This window comes from Oryctolagus cuniculus, chromosome 21 (genome assembly GCF_051225735.1).
Source record: "Oryctolagus cuniculus isolate XC-2025 breed Fujian yellow rabbit chromosome 21, ASM5122573v1, whole genome shotgun sequence".
NCBI classification, from domain to species: domain Eukaryota; kingdom Metazoa; phylum Chordata; class Mammalia; order Lagomorpha; family Leporidae; genus Oryctolagus; species Oryctolagus cuniculus.
Window position 1 is genome coordinate 10,356,826 of NC_142887.1, and position 14,887 is coordinate 10,371,712.

Here is a 14,887-nt window from a genome sequence, read left to right on the forward strand (position 1 = left end):
GTTTACAGCGTTGGGTGCCGAGCCACAGCGCCCGGGCCCGACCAGTCATAACCAAAGGGTGAGGCAGGCCTTGCCGACTGCCACCCGCCCCAGGCCTGTTAGAGTAGAAGCCTTAGCCCTCCCACCTGTGCCCTGAACCCCCGATCTGACCAGCCGCCTCCTAGGACCTGGACCTCGGAGGAGGCCGTCGGCATTCACCGCCCCCTCCGGCTCCCCCGAGCCGCCCACCCGCCTGTCTGCAGCCTCACAGCTGGGCCCCTCCCGTCTGTCCTGTGCCATCGGTGTCTGGGCTGTGTGCGTGTGTGCGCGTGTGCGCGTGCGTGCGGGTCCTGCCTCCTCCCACCTCGCTGTCCCTGCACTGTGGGCCTGAGTGTGCTCTGTAGACGGCGTCGTCGTCTGTTACAGATTAAAGAAGCAGGAAGGCTTCCTTCTCGTCTCTTCACTCCGGGGTGGGAATGGCCAGGAGGGGACGGCTGCAGGTGGGCCCAGCACTGCAGCCCTGGGGGGAGGGGCCGTCCACCACGCTCGCGTGGGCCTGGCCCCCTTGGAGCACCTTCCCAGGCACAGACCTGGCTTAAATCCGCAGTGACCCGTGGGGACGGGCGCCGGTGACTCCCACCTGGGCTCCCAACCACTTCCACTGCCGAGTACGCACGGCACAGGGGGCAGTTTCTCCCAGGCCTGAGTGACTCCGCGAGTCAGCCTGGATTCCGCGGGGCTGGGGGTGGGGTGTCAGGGTCTACTCCAGGTGGGCTGACTCGCGGTTGAGCAGGGCAGAGGTGGTGGGGTGGGGACACCCCAAAACCCCACCAGGGCTCCTGGCGTCCCTGTTTTCCCTGGAAGTCAGGGGTGCCCTCCCCACCAACCCAGCACAGAAAGTAACAGCACAGGAAGTTAGCCAGGATGTGTTTAATGTGGGGGTGTGGGGGTAAGGGACCCCTCCTCCAGCCCTGCACCCGGCGGGGGCTGCCCATCCGGGCTGTGCGGCCAGCACCGTCCACGGCCCTGCGCCAGCCGGGCCTCAGGGAAGCAGCCCGGCTCGCATCTGGAAGGCCAGGCCGTCCCCGCGGGTGGCTTGCTGGGGAAAAGAGCACACAGGAAGGGGGGTCAGAGCGGGGGTGGGGGTGGGACTGGAGGCGGGGGTGGGGGGCAGCACCAACCTTGTTGATCTCTCGGTGCCGCTCTTTGGTGACGATTTCCTCCAGGACCTCGCCGTCTCCCTTAATGAGCCTGGGGGCGGGCGGGTGTCGGGTCAGCCAGAGCAGGGCTGCGGGGCCAGCACGGCCCTGCACAGGGCTCCAGGCCCAGGCCCCCGCACGCACCTCACGCAGCGGGTGCCTGGCGCTCTCACCGCTCCTGCCCCCTGGGGCGCGGCCGGGCGGCCCCTACCTGGTGCGGCCGGTCTCGGGGTCCACTACCCTGCGGATGACGCTCTGCCGCGCGTCCCACTCCTCCTTGGTCATGGGCTTCATGGCCTGGATGCGGGACTTCTGCGCGTCCGTCAGCGCTGGAAGGGAGACGAGGGCGGTGGGGGGCGGCCCCGGGGAGGGGTCCTCTCCCTCCTGCAAGGCTGGGCCGCTCAGTACCTGGGCCACCACCCCCGTCTCCGGCGGATCGGTGCCACTGGTCCAGAGAGGGGCCCGGCAGCGCCTCGGGCGGCTGCGCCTCCGCCTTCTCCCTCAGCTTCCTCCTCTTCTTCCTCTTCTTCCTCTTCTTGTGCCTGTGCTTTCCCCGCTTCTTGCGGCCCCTGCTCGAGGAGGAGGAGGAGGAGGAGGAGGAGGACGAGGAGGAGGACGCGGGGCTGGAGGAGCTGGAAGAGGAGGAGGGGGAGCTGCAGCACGCTCTCCGCAGGGCCTTGTGCTTGCTCCGCTCTGTGACACCGGGGGGAGGCGAGGCTGGGCCAGGAGGGGAGAAGAAAACCGTCCTTGCCCTGGCCTGCGGCAGGCTGGGGCGCTGCAGGGCGAGACCCCCCCGGCCACCCAGGGAGCAGCGCAGACAGGCTGCAGAGCGCAGGGTGAGACCCCCGGCCGCCCAGGGAGCCGGCCCAGCTGCAGAGCGCAGGGTGAGACCCCCGGCCGCCCAGGGAGCCGGCCCAGCTGCAGAGCGCAGGGTGAGACCCCCGGCCGCCCAGGGAGCCGGCCCAGCTGCAGAGCGCAGGGTGAGACCCCCAGCCACCCAGGGAGCAGCTCGGGCCGGCTGCAGAGCGCAGGGTGAGACCCCCGGCCGCCCAGGGAGCCGGCCCAGCTGCAGAGCACAGGGTGAGACCCCCGGCCGCCCAGGGAGCAGGCCCAACTGCAGAGCGCAGGGCGAGACCCCCGTCGCCCAGGGAGCAGGCGGCAGGGCAGACCGGCTGCAGAGCGCAGGGTGAGACCCCCGTCGCCCAGGGAGCCAGGGAGCAGCGCGGGCCCAGCTGCAGAGCGCAGGGTGAGACCCCCGTCGTCCAGGGAGCAGGCGCAGCGCAGACCGGCCGCAGAGCGCAGGGCGAGACCCCCGGCCGCCCAGGGAGCGGGGAGCAGCGCGGGCCCAGCTGCAGAGCGCAGGGTGAGACCCCCGGCCGCCAGGGAGCGGGGTGCAGCGCAGGCCCGGCTGCAGAGGGCAGGGCAGCGCGCTCCCTTCCAGGCCTCCAGGCCCGGCGGGGTCTTTCCGTGCAGGCTGCGCCTCCTTCCCGCTTCCCCGCTGCGGGACCCCCGAAGCCGGCCCGGCCGGCCCCTACCCGCACGGTCCTCACCCGCCGCCAAGCAAGCGGAGCCGGCCTTGCGACCTTGGGACCCGGAGGCCGAGCAGTTCCTCGAGGCGTCCCTACTGTTCTTCCTCCGCTTTTTCTTCCCTCGCCCCCGGGAGTGACTGCGACTCCTCGAGCGCTTGCGGGAGCCGACGTGAGCCATCGCGCGCGGGCTGCGAAGGAGAGACGGCGCCTAGCCCGCAGCTCCCCTGGGCCTGGCCCGAAGGCAGGGCTCGGCGGGCGGCTCCTCGGGGCGCCCAGTACCCAGCACCCATCACGACCCCGCAACCTCTGGGACCCCGGCTTCTCCGACCCCCGGGTTCCGCGAAGCGGCCCCTTTAAGGGCCCGCCCCCAGCCAGACGCCGCACGCCTGCGCAGCGGGCTGGGCGCCCAGGGAACCGCCGCGTACCTCAGCCGCGAGGGACGTCCGGAGACCACCTCCGCCCACGCCCTCGCTTGCCCTCACCGCCGCGCCGTCCGAGCCTGAAGATGGTCCAGGGCAGTCCCGGTCCCAGCTCAACAGTCCGAGCGGCCGTCCCGCCCCGCGCCGCCGCCGCTTCCGGCCCGGGCGGTGCGCAGGGAGGCCGTCCGGCCGGGAAGCGACGCCCCGCTGCCTTCGGTCCTGGAGACGCAGGTTCCGCCCGAGGCGCGCCCACCTGCCGCGGCGGCGAGCTGGGGGCTCCCGGCTGCCGAGTGCGGGCGGGGGCAGGGTCGGGCCCCGCACGCCGGCCTTCGCCGCAGCTCCGTCCCCGCGAGGGCCAGGGGAGCAGGTGGCCCTGCCGCCCGCTCCGTCGGACTGGGACGCCCGCGGTCGCCCCGTCAGGGCCCGGCGGGACCCCAGCGTGGCGCGAGGGGAGGCCCCAGGCTCGGCGCCGGCGGGGCTCTGCGCTGCGCGGACGGAACTCGGGCTTTCGAGTCCGTGCCCAGAGCGGACGGGGGCCGAGCGCTTGGTAAACGACTCTCTCGCTGCGTCCCCACGACTCGAGGAAAGCGAAGGCGCCGAGGCTGGGTGGGTGCGCCCTGCGCCCCCGCGCCCCGGGCCCCCAGCCCCGCCCCAGCCTCCCGGGCCCAGCGGCAGAGCCAGGGTGCGAGCTCAGCCCGAGCGCCCACGGCTGACCCGCACGTGCAGGGCTGGGGAGGCAGCTGCCCTCCCGCACGCCCCATCACGCAGCTACCGGAGCCCCTGCCGGGCCTGGCGAGGCTGGACTTGCCTGCAAACCGCATCTCTGCCCAGCCGCTCCCCGCCCCGCCCCGTGAGGGCCCTCCCGCACCATCCCGCACCAGGCTGCCCAAGGAACGACCCGGAGGCTGCGAGGAGTCGCGCGCCCGGCGTTTATTTCTGCCCCTGCAAGCCCGCGCCTGCCAGACTCAGGTCAGCGCGCACACGTCCACCGTGGTGGGCTCCTCCCGCGTGAAGCCGTCGCCGAAGCCCTCGTCGTCCACCAGGTCGGGCTCCCGGCGGCACATGGGACACAGGCGGTTGCGCACGGCAGAGGCCCGGAGCCAGACGACGAGGTTCCAGCGCTCGCCGGTGCCCAGGGGCCGGGCTCCGTGCAGCTGGCCGCCCCGGTGCAGGACGCCCTGGCCCACCAGGTGCTCCACCTCCAAGGGCTCCGTCAGGGCTGCGGGTGCCTGCGGAGCGTGGGGCTCAGGCCTGCGCGCCCGCGCGGCTGCCCCAGGCCCGGCCCCTGGGGTCTCACCCGCTCACCTGGAAGAGGTCCCCGAAGTACAGGGCGCCCCCCGTGAAGGCCTTGCCCAGGGCCACGTTGAGGGTGAGCTCGGCGTTATCGTAGTGGCAGCCCAGCGCGCGGTCCTGGCCCGGGGCGTACTTGACCACGAAGGCGCGGTGGCTGTCCAGCCGGCCCCCGCCGCAGTCGGGGTACAGCAGGGCCGTCAGGGGCTGCAGGAAGCGCTCCCGCAGGGGGGTCACCAGGGGCTCGTCCAGGCCCAGCTCGTGCAGCAGCACCTGCGAGGGGTCCTGGGCTCAGCCGGCACCGCCGGGGGGGCCCGCTCCACCCCACGGCCGCTCACCCACCCCGTAGTTGTTCATGGTGTTGGGCCGTCCCTTGGGCAGGTCCGACTGCTCGAAGTGCTCCAGCTCCTGCAGCAGGGCGCGGCAGAAGGGCGCGGCGAACACGGGCACCCGGTAGATGCGCCTCCCCTCTGGGGAGGGAGCGGCCGGCTGTCGGCTGTTGGCGGAGCTGGGGGGGCCTGGGGGAGCGTCCTGCAGGTGCCCCAGCTGCACAGCAGAGCCCGGCCGGGAGGGGAGGGGACCAGAAGGCCAGCCACGGAGCCAAGCCCGCGCTGCAGAGCCGTACGCGCCCCCGCACCCTGTCCCGTGGCCGGGCCCCCCAGATCCGCACCCGGCTCAGAGGCGTCTCTTGGAGCCTGTTTCCCGCACGGGGGGGTGGGGAGGGCTGCTCCTTCTAGCTGGGCCCTGGGGACAGAGGCCAGGCAGGGAAGGGACAGCTAAACACCTCTTAGCACAGGCCCCGGCGCCCGGAGGGGCAGGCAGGGGCTCCTGTGTCCCCTGCAGCCCCACCTCAGCTGCAGTGTGGGCGAGAGCTCTCTGGGAGGGGCTGCGCTGCACTGGCCACACCCCCAGCCTGGCCGCCAAGAGAGTGGCTCCCCCACCCCCCCACCCAGTCCCGACCTGGCTGACAACAGCAGGACACAGGACCCTGGGCCGAGCGCTCTGTGCGGCCCACCGGGGATGACAACACGAGGAGGGGGGATAAGGAAGCAGGGCAGCCAGCACGCAAGTGGACCCCAGCAGGAAATCGCTCAGAGCTCCGGCCGTGGCCCCTGGCCGGCAGCTGGGTCTCGGTCACTTTGCCCACGAGCTAGGGGAGCTAAGCGCTCTCCTTTGCTGGCCGTGCGGGGGAGGGGCGTCGGCGTGGGCTCCGCCCCCGCGCTGGTGCCTCAGCTCTGCCTGATCTGGCCCGCGGTCCCCGCGGGAGGTCCCCTGTGTCCCTGCTGCCCCCACACAAGCCCTGCTGTGTGCGGAGCGAGTGACCGCACACCGGCCCCACCGCAGCTCCCAGCTCCCAGCTCCCGGTGGTCGGGTTTGCTGGGGGACCCTGGTCCGCCACATCCAGGAACCTCAGGCTGCTGCCCCCCAGCGCCCCCAGGCCCTCACCGGACACCGTCTCCAGCCGCTGGAGAAGGCCCTCCAGGCCTGCGCCCGGGGACGAGCTGTACTCAGCTGCAGCCAGAAACTCAGGGGCCAGAGACGCCTCCTGGGGACGGGCGGGCGGCTGGGTCAGGACACCGCCCTCCTCCCGAGCCGCCCCCACCCCACTGCGCCCCCACCCCGCACCTGCAGCGAGCGGTACACGTCCGGCCGGGCCGGGAGGTAGGAGCTGGCGATGAGGGCTCTCCGGGCAGCCGACTCCTGCGCCAGCCGCCGCCGCCGTCCCACCTCCTGCTCGAGCTGCGGAGGCACCGGGCCGACTCAGGCCCCGCTCGGGGCCGCTCGGGCCTGGCGGGAAGCCGCAGTGCCCTGCACGTCGGAGCCGGAGCTGTCGCCGGAGGAGGCTTACCCGGCTGAGCCCGGATGGGACGCGAGCCCCCGGGTCCCCTCAAAGCAGGGTCACGATCGAGGGCCACGGAGGGCTCTCCCGGGGAGCTGACTCCCCGGCGGGCAGAGGCAGCCACGCAGCCTCGGGGAAGCGGTGCCAGGGCCCGGCAACCTCGCCCACCCGCTGTGACACCCTGGGCAAGTGCACCTGCTCCCGCCGCCCAGCCGCGGCTCCTCATCCCGGGCGCGGGGACGGCCGGGGCGGGGCGGAAGGGAGGAAAGGGTGGGCTGAGGGGTCCTTCTGGGGCAGGGACTGACGGATCGAGGCCGCGGGGGAAGGCGTCAGCGCAGGGCGGGCGGGCGGGCGCTGCTACCTCTGCCAGCAGCTGCCGGAAATCCTCGGCGCCGACGCAGCCTCGGGCGCGCAGGACCTGCGGGCAGGTGGACCGGTGGGTGTGGCTGCGGCCCGCAGGGCCTGCGTCTGCCTTCCCGGACCCCGCAGGACCCCCGGGGCAGGTGACCAGTGCACCAGCGGGCGTGGCTGCGGCCCGGGCCTGCCTGGGCCTGCGTCTGCCCTCCCGGACCCCGCAGGACCCCCGGGGCGGGTGACCTGCGGCCAGTGGACCAGTGGGCGTGGCTGCGGCTCTGGCCTGCCCGGGCCTGCGTCTGCCCTCCCGCACCCCGCAGGACCCCCGGGGCAGGTGACCAGTGGACCAGCGGGCGTGGCTGCGGCCCGGGCCTGCCTGGGCCTGCGTCTGCCCTCCCGGACCCCGCAGGACCCCCAGGGCGGGTGACCTGCGGCCAGTGGACCAGTGGACCAGTGGGCGTGGCTGCGGCTCCGGCCTGCCCGGGCTCCGTCTGCCCTCCCGCACCCCGCAGGACCCCCGGGTGCTCCTGGCCGCCCGCCCAGGCCACTCACCGCGCCGTAGTCCCGGCGCAGCTGGCGCTCGTCCCGGAAGCGCACGTGCAGCCCGTAGCGCGCCACGTACAGGTTCTCGGTGCAGAAGCAGGCGCAGCGGCAGAAGCGCCGCGGGGCCCCGGCCGTCGCCATGGTGACGCGCCGCGCGCTCCCGAGGCCGCAGGGCACTTCCGGACACGCCCCCAGCCTGGTGGGTGGGACCTGCTGTCAAGGGGCCGTCGTAAGTTCCCAAGAGCGGAAAAGAACGAAGACTGCGTGCCCAAAACGGGCCCGTCCGAGGGCGAGAGCGGTCCCCCAGCTTCGCCGCACAGAGGCCCCACCGTGGGGTACGCACTAAGTGGCCCCGCTGTCACAGGGCGTGAGCAGGCAGGGACTCCGCCCTCTCGGCTGCTCGGAGCTGCTGGACGTCACGAGCGAGGCAGGACCGCGGAGCCCGGGCAACCATCGGTCCTACACGCCTGAGCTGGAGCTCGGCCTTTACCCCCGGTGCCTGACCGGCGCCGGCGGGGCGTCTGCCGAGGTCGCTCGGGCCCTGTCCTCGTTTGCCCTGTGGGTGTCTCGGTGAAAACGCTCCGGCTCGGCGACTTCCGGCGGCAAGGCCGAGGGCGTGGTGTGGGCGGGGCGCGGGGCGGGGCCTCGGGCGGCCGCACCCCCACGCCGGGACCGGGCTGGAGCTGAGTGTGCTAGTGTTTTCCAGGGCGCGCTGCGGGACCTCGGGGAGACCCTCAAAGAGCCCCCGCGCCCTTGCCGCGGCGTCAGCGGCGGTGCCTCCCGTGCATCCCCCAGGCCCAGGTCTGCAAAGCCGCACAGACGAGCGTGGGTGACAGACCCTCGGCTCGGAGTAGGGGAGGAAGCCGGGTCCCCCGGACCTGCCCCTGCCCGCCGCGTTCCCCCCACGACGCAGGGGGATGCGGGCGTCAGACTCCAGCCCTGTCCCCAGATAAGCAGGTGACCAGGAATGACGGCTCCTGCGGGCTCCCCAGAGCTACCACCCAGCCGCCCTGTGTCTCGGAGCCAGGTACTGTCAGGTCGCCACGTTGCAGGTGGGAGAACGGCCCCCAGCACCTGTCCACTGAGACCGCGGCTCCGGCTACAGGCGACCCTCCCGCAGCTAGTGGGTTTCCCCAAGGAGGGGAGTAACCGCCGAGGGCCTGCCCCCGCCCCCCCGGACCCAGCTCCCCAGCCCGCCCGCTGCCTGGCCCAGGGAAGCGTTTAAACTTTTACAGTTGTCTTTGCCAGGTGGGATGAGAAGGGCCCTGCTGCCCGGGAAAGGATCAGTGTCCCCAGCTCATGGCTGTCACCTGCCCAACCGCCTGTCTCCTGGCGCCAGGAAGGCCAGGCAGGTGCGCCCTGCCCCGCCCCAGCTCACCTGCTGGGGTCTCTCCCTTTGCATCGGTTTGCAAGAGGCGTATGTTGTGCTTCCCAGTTTAGAACGGTCCAGTAAGCCCAGGGAGGCGCAGAACCAGGACTAGAACGCCGTCCCTCCGATTCTAGAGTGGTGTGTGTGCACGTGTGTGTGTGCGCTCAGCATCTGTCATCGGCAGCACACGCACAAAACGAGGACTCGCAGCCTAAGTGAACAGATCGTTCATGATGCGGACACCCGCATGTCCAAGGCGGAACATTCCAGACCCCGCGTTCCCTGCCCACCACTGCCCAAGGGCAGTCACGTCGCTGACCCCCTCCTCGCAAAGGCGAGCCTTGTCTGTCATTGAATCTGACACAACCAGCACACGGCACCGGGTGGGCACGGCAGACGCCACTCCAGAACCTTCGATGCCGAGCCGTTCTGTGTGCGGCGTCTCCCGGGCAGCATCGTGCTGCGCAGGGCCGCGGTTCGTTCTCTGTCCAGGCTGCGTGGTGCTCCCCGGACTGGACATCCCATAACCAAGCGGCCCATCCAGCGGTGGCCTGCGGGAGCATTGCGCATGCGCCGCCGCCGTGAGCTGCTCGTATGTGGGGTGAGTGACCCGTCGTGGCGCTTGCCACTCAGTGGCTTTCTGTTTCACTTCCTGAGAGGGTGTGCATGGTTCCCCGTCCTCCGCGCCCGGCCGCAGCCTCCCTCCCCGCCCCGCCCCCTCTGTGTGGCGGCCGCTCCCCCGCGACACTGGCTCACCCCGTGGGCGCTGTGGCTCCTGGCCGTGTGCATGACGCGTGTCACACGCCTACGCCCCGGCGGCCCCGGCGCGAGCTCCTCTGCCCCGCACCTGCCCTACAGGTGGGACTCAGCGCTCAGCAGGTGCAAGACGGGCCAGGTGGGCGGCGCATCCGCCCAGGGGAAGGTTTCCTGATGTGTGGGGTTCCCCAAGGTCGATGCGCCCCGGTCTGGATGCACCACGGTTGTCGTGTCGGTGCTCCCGTGCGTGTCTGCCGCCCTGCGTAGGCAGTTATGAATGACGCTGCGGTTCCCCCGTGGGCAGGGGTTTTCTGCCTGGTGACTACCAAGAGGTGTCGGTGGTAAAACTGTGTTCAGTTTTATAAGAAACTGCGGAACGGTCTTCCCAAGTAGCCACCCCCTTTCAGTCCCAGCAGGACTGAGTTCCTGTTGCTCCAGTCTCTGGACGTCCTGGCCGGCGTCTCGCTCTTTGATTTGCATGTTCTTGATGACACAGGGTCATATGCTCATCTGCCATCTGTATGTCTTCTTAAGGTCATGTATGTGAAAAGCAGAGAGAGAGGGAGAGACAGAGATGGAGGGAGATCTTCAGTCCACTGGTGCACTTTCCCGATGGCCACACTGGCCAGGGCCGGGCCAGGCTGAAGCCAAGAGCCAGGAAGTCTACCCGGGTCTCCCATGGGGGTGGCAAGGACCCAGGCACTTAAGCCATCACCCGCATTCTCCCAGGATGTGGTAGCAGGAAGCTGGGTCAGAACTGGAGCAGCCAGAACTCAGCCAATGCTCTGATACGGGAGGCTGGCATTGCAAGTGGTGGCTTAGCCTGCTGCGCCCGTCGCCAGCCCCGTGGGCGCTGTTTCTTCGGCCCACTTCTTTTTTTTTTTTTTAATTTTTTTTTTTTTGACAGGCAGAGTGGACAGTGAGAGAGAGAGAGACAGAGAGAAAGGTCTTCCTTTGCCGTTGGTTCACCCTCCAATGGCCGCCGCGGCCGGCGCGCTACGGCCGGCGCACCGCGCTGATCCGATGGCAGGAGCCAGGAGCCAGGTGCTTTTCCTGGTCTCCCATGAGGTGCAGGGCCCAAGCACTTGGGCCATCCTCCACTGCACTCCCTGGCCACAGCAGAGGGCTGGCCTGGAAGAGGGGCAACCGGGACAGAATCCGGCACCCCGACCGGGACTAGAACCCGGTGTGCCGGCGCCGCTAGGCGGAGGATTAGCCTAGTGAGCCGCGGCGCCGGCCCCGGCCCACTTCTGGGCATCTGCTGGGCTCCACTGCTGTGTTTTCGGCACTCTCTCCTGCCACGCCCCGGTGCATAACAGCCAGTCCTGAAGCGGCGACGCCCTGCCTCCGGTCTTGTTGTCCCTTCAGAGGGTGCTGGCTGCTGTGGGCTTTTGCCTCTGCACACAAACCTTGCAATCAGCTTGTGAGTAATCTCAAAGAATGTTCTGGGATTTCGATTGGCGCTGCATTGAATCTCTAGATCAAGTTGGGAAGAATCAACATCTTGACAATATTGAGTCTTTTCTGCACATGAACATGAAAAAGCTTTCCATTTGATTCATTTTTAAAAAGATTTATTTTTTATTTATTTGAAAGGAAGACACACACACAAACACACACACACAGATCTTCCATCCTCTGGTGCTCTCCACAAATGGCCACAACAGCCAGGTCTGGCCCTGGACTCCAGCCTGGTCCTCCACGTGGGTGCAGGGTCCCACGTGCCTGGGTCGTCCTCCACTGCCTTCCCGGGGCACTGACAGGGAGCTGGATCAGAAGTGGAGCAGCCGGGACTGGAACCGGCACTGCCACCTCAAGTGACGGCTTGGCTGCTGAGCCACAGCCCGGCCACTACTCCGTTCTTTGATCCCTTTCACCAGTTTCATAGTTTTCCCCACTTAGATCTTGCGGGATTTTGTTGGATTTACCCCCAAGAATTTCGCTGTTGGGGTGCGGATGTAAATGGCATTGTGTCTTTGGCTTCCTGTTCCACCCTCCACGGCCACTCTGTTTCTTTTTATCGCTGCCACCCACTCCATCCCGAGCCTGGGTCTCCACCCAACCGCCACATCCCGGGCTATTTATGTTCCACCCGTATCTGGGCAAAGTCCTCTGCATCCCAGAATCCCCAGCACAGGCTCTGAGCTTTGCCTTCCTGAAGGCAGGAAGAGCACACAGTGGTTCTTTCATTCCTCCTCCTCTTCTCCCTCCTCCTCCCCCGTCTTCTGTTCAGTTACAGTTCTATTGAGCTGTGCCTGGTGTATCTGACTGTTCGCCCACTGAGAACGTGCCCCTCCGTGGGTTCTAGTCTAGTCCCAGAATCGTGCGACCAACACCACAATCCATCCTTAGGGCACCCGTCGCCCCCTCCTCCCCCATAGAGCCTGCCCCCATCCAGTCCGTCACTCATGGCTCCCAGCTCGAGCTGTGACCAGGCCGGGGCTGGGTTTGGGCCACTCAACGCCCCTGGCTGCTGCACAGTGGAGATGGGCAGCAGGATGTGGGGACGTGGCCACGATGTCCACTCTCTGCCCCTCCCCTCCCCCACAATGCTGGCAGCCTCCTGATATGCACCTGACACAGGCTTGCCTTGCCTACCTTCCCGAACTCTTGTGTTAAACTTTGTTTAGTTAAATGGGTGGCAGGGGCCCAAACATCTGGGCCATCTTCTGCTTTCCCAGGAAATGGAGCAGCCGGGACTGGAACCGGCGCCCGTATGGGATGCCGGCACTGCAGGCAGTGGCTTTACCCACTACGCCACAACACCAGCCCCAAAATAAGTGTTTTAATCCTAAACTTTGGATTCTGCTGCTCCGCTTCTGATCCAGCTCCCTGCTAGTAGCCTGGGAAAAGCAGTAGAAGATGGCCCAAGTCCTTGAGCCCCTGCACCCACGTGGGAGAGCTGGAGGAAGCTCCTGGCTCCTGGCTCTGGCCTGGCCCAGCCCTGACCATTGCAGCCATTTGGAGAGTGAATCAACGCATGGAAGATCTGCCCCTCTGTAACTCTTTCAATTAAATAGGTAAATCTTTAAAAATAAATTCTAACCTTTGCCAAACTCCCTTCCAAGAAAGCTGTCCATGCGAGCAGCAGAGGTGCTGATGAGTGAGCGCTGGGAGCCCCCGCCCACCCTCTGCCCCCACGCCCACCCTCTGCCCCCCACGCCCCTGCTGATGAGTGAGCGCTGGGAGTCCCCGCCCACCCTCTGCCGGGCCACAGCTCAGGCCACGCTGACCGCTGACCGTGTCCTGACTCTCAACTGCTGAGCAAGTCCCCACCCCAGCCTTCGGCCCGCAGCCCCGCAGCCTAGGAAGCTCTTTCCCCAGCCCCCACCTCTCAGAGACGCCCCACAAAATACTTCCTGTCCCTCGCCCCACTTTCACAGAACGCACCACTACCCGGAGTCCTCTTCCTTTAGAAGTTATTTATTTATTTGAGTGACGGACAGCAAGCTCTTCTGTCCACTGGTTCACTCCCCAAATGGCAGACGGCAGCTGGGGCTGACAAGGCTGGACCCAGGAGCCAGGCGCTCCATCCTGGCCTCCCACCAGGTAGCAGGGGCCCCAGCGCCCGGGCCTCTTCTGCCGCCCCCTGGGTGCACTGGGGGAGCTGCACAGGGGAGCGGAGTTCTCCGGGCTGCAGCCAGCTCTCTGATACGGGATGCAGGCGTGAGCAGCAGGCTGGACCCCCCGCCACAGCGCCAGCCCCATCTCCACACCAGGAAGCCTAGGCGTCCCCGTCTGCCTCCCCTGCCTGCATTCCCAGCACCTAGGGTCACTCCCAGCCCCCTTGCCCGGCTCGGCGGCCCGCCCGCTGGCCCCTTGGCCGGAATGCGGGCTCCCGAAGGGCGCACGGTGGGACTCTCAGACCGTGTGTGACAGTTAGTAGGGGCCGCGCAAGTCCTTGCTAGCCCGCGGAGAGGGTGGATGAATGAGCATCATGACCGCACCCTCCTGGACTCCCTGGGAACGAGCAAGGCCGCAGCAGGTGAGGCCATTTCCGTCTCCCACGGAGCGGCCTGGGACCTCCAGGTAAGGCGTACAGCGCACGGCCTGCGGGCACCTGGGAGCCAAGGTCGGCTCAGGTGAGCCGCCCGCAGCTCCGGCCCCGCCCTCCCGGAAGCCCCGCCCACCCGACAGAGGCCCCGCCCCTTCCAGGAGGCCTCGTCGGGCCCCGCGCCGGGATCCCCGCCCCGTCCTGCGGATCCCGCCCCCGCCCCGGAGGCTCCGCCCCGTCCTGCGGATCCCGCCCCCGCCCCGGAGGCCCCGCCCCGTCCTGCGGATCCCGCCCCTGCCCCGGAGGCCCCGCCCCGTCGTCTCCCGGCCTCCGCGCCCGCCGGGCTCGGCTCCGACCTTGCAGCGGCACCGCGCGGGCGGGAGGCGCGGAGCCAGTGCAGCCCCCACGGCGGCCCCCAATGAGCGGCGCGAAGGCTGCGCCCCCGACGACCAGAGCCCGCTGCGCGCTCCGCCCCCGGCTCACCTGGTGCCCCGCAGGTAAGGGCGCGGCGCCCGGGACCCCGGACCCCGGTCCTCACCAGGCCGCGACGCCTAGTCAGGCGGGGGTCGGGGCGTCCGTACCCCTGCCTCGGTGAGAGCGGGCGTCTGTTCGCAGGTGGCGCCTCCTTGGAGCCCTGCGGGCCCGCGCCCCTGCGCCCCGCAGCCCGGGCCTGCGCCCCGCGTGCCTGCAGCATCCCTTCGGCGCCCGCAGGGCGAAGGTTCCATTTTTTTAACCCTTCAGGCACCACTGCCTCTTGGAAAATGGGGGAGGGCGGGCTTTGGGGGCCCCTGGAGGGACTGTCTTCCCCCCAGGATCGGGCTTCTGAGAGCTGCCCACCCCCACGGCAGGGCCTGCGGGGCCACCCCGGGTACCCTGGCTGTGGCAGCCTGGGCCTGCTCCCAGGCAAAGCCGAGCGCTCAGTCCCTGCAGCCGGCCGCCGGGCCTCCTGGAGCATCCTGGTCCCCGAGGGGCCCCTCCCTTGTGTCTGGGCCCCTCCAGGCCTGCGGCGGAGCCGGGGGTGGGGGGGGGCTGAGAGGGGCCTCTGCTGCGCCCCCTGGGATGGGGTGGGTCTGAGCCCCTCCCGCAGGGGCTGGCTGCAGCCGGGAGGGGCCCTGTGGAGAGGACCACCACCACCACCACCCCCCCCCCACCCGCACTCCCCAGCGGGCCAGGCTGCCAGGGACGGGAGCAGAGAGAGCTGGAGCCAGCGTGGAGTCAGGGCGAGTGCTGCATGCCCAGCGCTGTCCCTCCTGCCCCGGGACCCGGGGCTCAGCCAGCGCGTGCTGACCACTTTGGGGTGAAGCCCCCTAGGTTAGGGGTGCCACACTTGCAGCTGCTGAGCAAGGCCAGGCTGCCCGTCTGTTAACTCCTCAGGGTTCTCTAAGATGGGAATAACCCTGGGGACCCTCAGGGCAGAGACGAGGAGTGGCACTCGGCACCGCCTTGCTGTGGGCAGCATGGACATGGGGCAGCCGGCGTGGATGTGGGGCAGCCAGCGTGGACGTGGGGTAGCCAGCATGGACGTGGGGCAGCCGGCGTGGATGTGGGGCAGCTGGCATGGACGTGGGGCAGCCGGTGTGGACATGGGGCAGCCGGCATGGATGTGGGGCAGCCA

At 69.2% G+C, this 14,887-nt stretch overlaps 3 protein-coding genes across 10 annotated transcripts in view; 1 reads left to right on the forward strand and 2 right to left on the reverse strand.

The window, feature by feature from the left end:
• Positions 1-894: 894 nt before the first annotated feature.
• On the reverse strand, positions 895-3,327 carry ARL6IP4 (ARF like GTPase 6 interacting protein 4). Of its 4 annotated transcripts, none has more exons than XM_070066118.2 (6): positions 3,190-3,327; positions 2,729-2,895; positions 1,587-1,895; positions 1,390-1,507; positions 1,161-1,230; positions 895-1,078 (listed from the first exon to the last, which is right to left on the reverse strand). In XM_070066118.2, exons 2-6 carry the CDS (start codon positions 2,883-2,885, stop codon positions 1,022-1,024), a joined length of 711 nt encoding a protein of 236 aa, XP_069922219.2. In that variant the 5' UTR covers positions 2,886-2,895; positions 3,190-3,327; the 3' UTR covers positions 895-1,021. The 4 variants fall into 4 exon arrangements, with proteins under 4 accessions (XP_069922219.2, XP_051684547.3, XP_089179166.1 ...); XM_051828587.3 differs by having other exon boundaries at positions 3,133-3,314; XM_089323040.1 differs by lacking the exon at positions 1,587-1,895.
• Positions 3,328-4,032: 705 nt separating this feature from the next.
• OGFOD2 (2-oxoglutarate and iron dependent oxygenase domain containing 2) lies at positions 4,033-7,722 on the reverse strand. Of its 3 annotated transcripts, none has more exons than XM_051828584.3 (7): positions 7,163-7,722; positions 6,618-6,674; positions 6,043-6,156; positions 5,863-5,962; positions 4,759-4,886; positions 4,432-4,689; positions 4,033-4,355 (listed from the first exon to the last, which is right to left on the reverse strand). In XM_051828584.3, the coding sequence occupies exons 1-7, from the start codon at positions 7,292-7,294 to the stop codon at positions 4,092-4,094; spliced, it is 1,053 nt and encodes a 350-aa protein (XP_051684544.2). In that variant the 5' UTR covers positions 7,295-7,722; the 3' UTR covers positions 4,033-4,091. The 3 variants fall into 3 exon arrangements, with proteins under 3 accessions (XP_051684544.2, XP_089179164.1, XP_051684546.2); XM_089323038.1 differs by having other exon boundaries at positions 6,043-6,225; positions 7,163-7,292; XM_051828586.3 differs by lacking the exon at positions 6,618-6,674 and having other exon boundaries at positions 7,163-7,397.
• A 1,382-nt stretch (positions 7,723-9,104) lies between these two features.
• Positions 9,105-14,887, forward strand: part of ABCB9 (ATP binding cassette subfamily B member 9) — a 28,780-nt gene continuing 22,997 nt past the window's right edge. Inside the window, exon 1 of one of the 3 annotated variants that reach the window (XM_070066117.2) lies at positions 9,105-9,123. Coding sequence is in view for 1 of the 3 variants with exons in the window: in XM_089323037.1 (XP_089179163.1) it covers positions 13,691-13,769 (79 nt within the window). In the remaining 2 variants the exon portion in view is untranslated. Of the gene's footprint in view, positions 9,124-13,574; positions 13,770-14,887 lie in introns of those variants that run through there. The other 2 variants (XM_089323037.1, XM_070066114.2) reach the window with 2 other exon arrangements.

Bases quoted from the DNA above. Each gene is read 5' to 3' on its own strand.
- ARL6IP4 (XM_070066118.2), bottom strand. From the start codon at position 2,885: ATGGCTCACGTCGGCTCCCGCAAGCGCTCGAGGAGTCGCAGTCACTCC. The intron at 1,231-1,389 runs GTAGGGGCCGCC...GCCCGCCCCCAG, and splicing joins CCCGAGACCGGCCGCACCAG to GCTCATTAAGGGAGACGGCG. The intron at 1,079-1,160 runs GTTGGTGCTGCC...TCTTTTCCCCAG, and splicing joins GGCACCGAGAGATCAACAAG to CAAGCCACCCGCGGGGACGG.
- OGFOD2 (XM_051828584.3), bottom strand. From the start codon at position 7,294: ATGGCGACGGCCGGGGCCCCGCGGCGCTTCTGCCGCTGCGCCTGCTTC. The intron at 6,157-6,617 runs GTAGCAGCGCCC...GTGCCTCCGCAG, and splicing joins TCCGGCAGCTGCTGGCAGAG to CTCGAGCAGGAGGTGGGACG. The intron at 4,690-4,758 runs GTGGGTGAGCGG...GACCCCTCGCAG, and splicing joins ACACCATGAACAACTACGGG to GTGCTGCTGCACGAGCTGGG.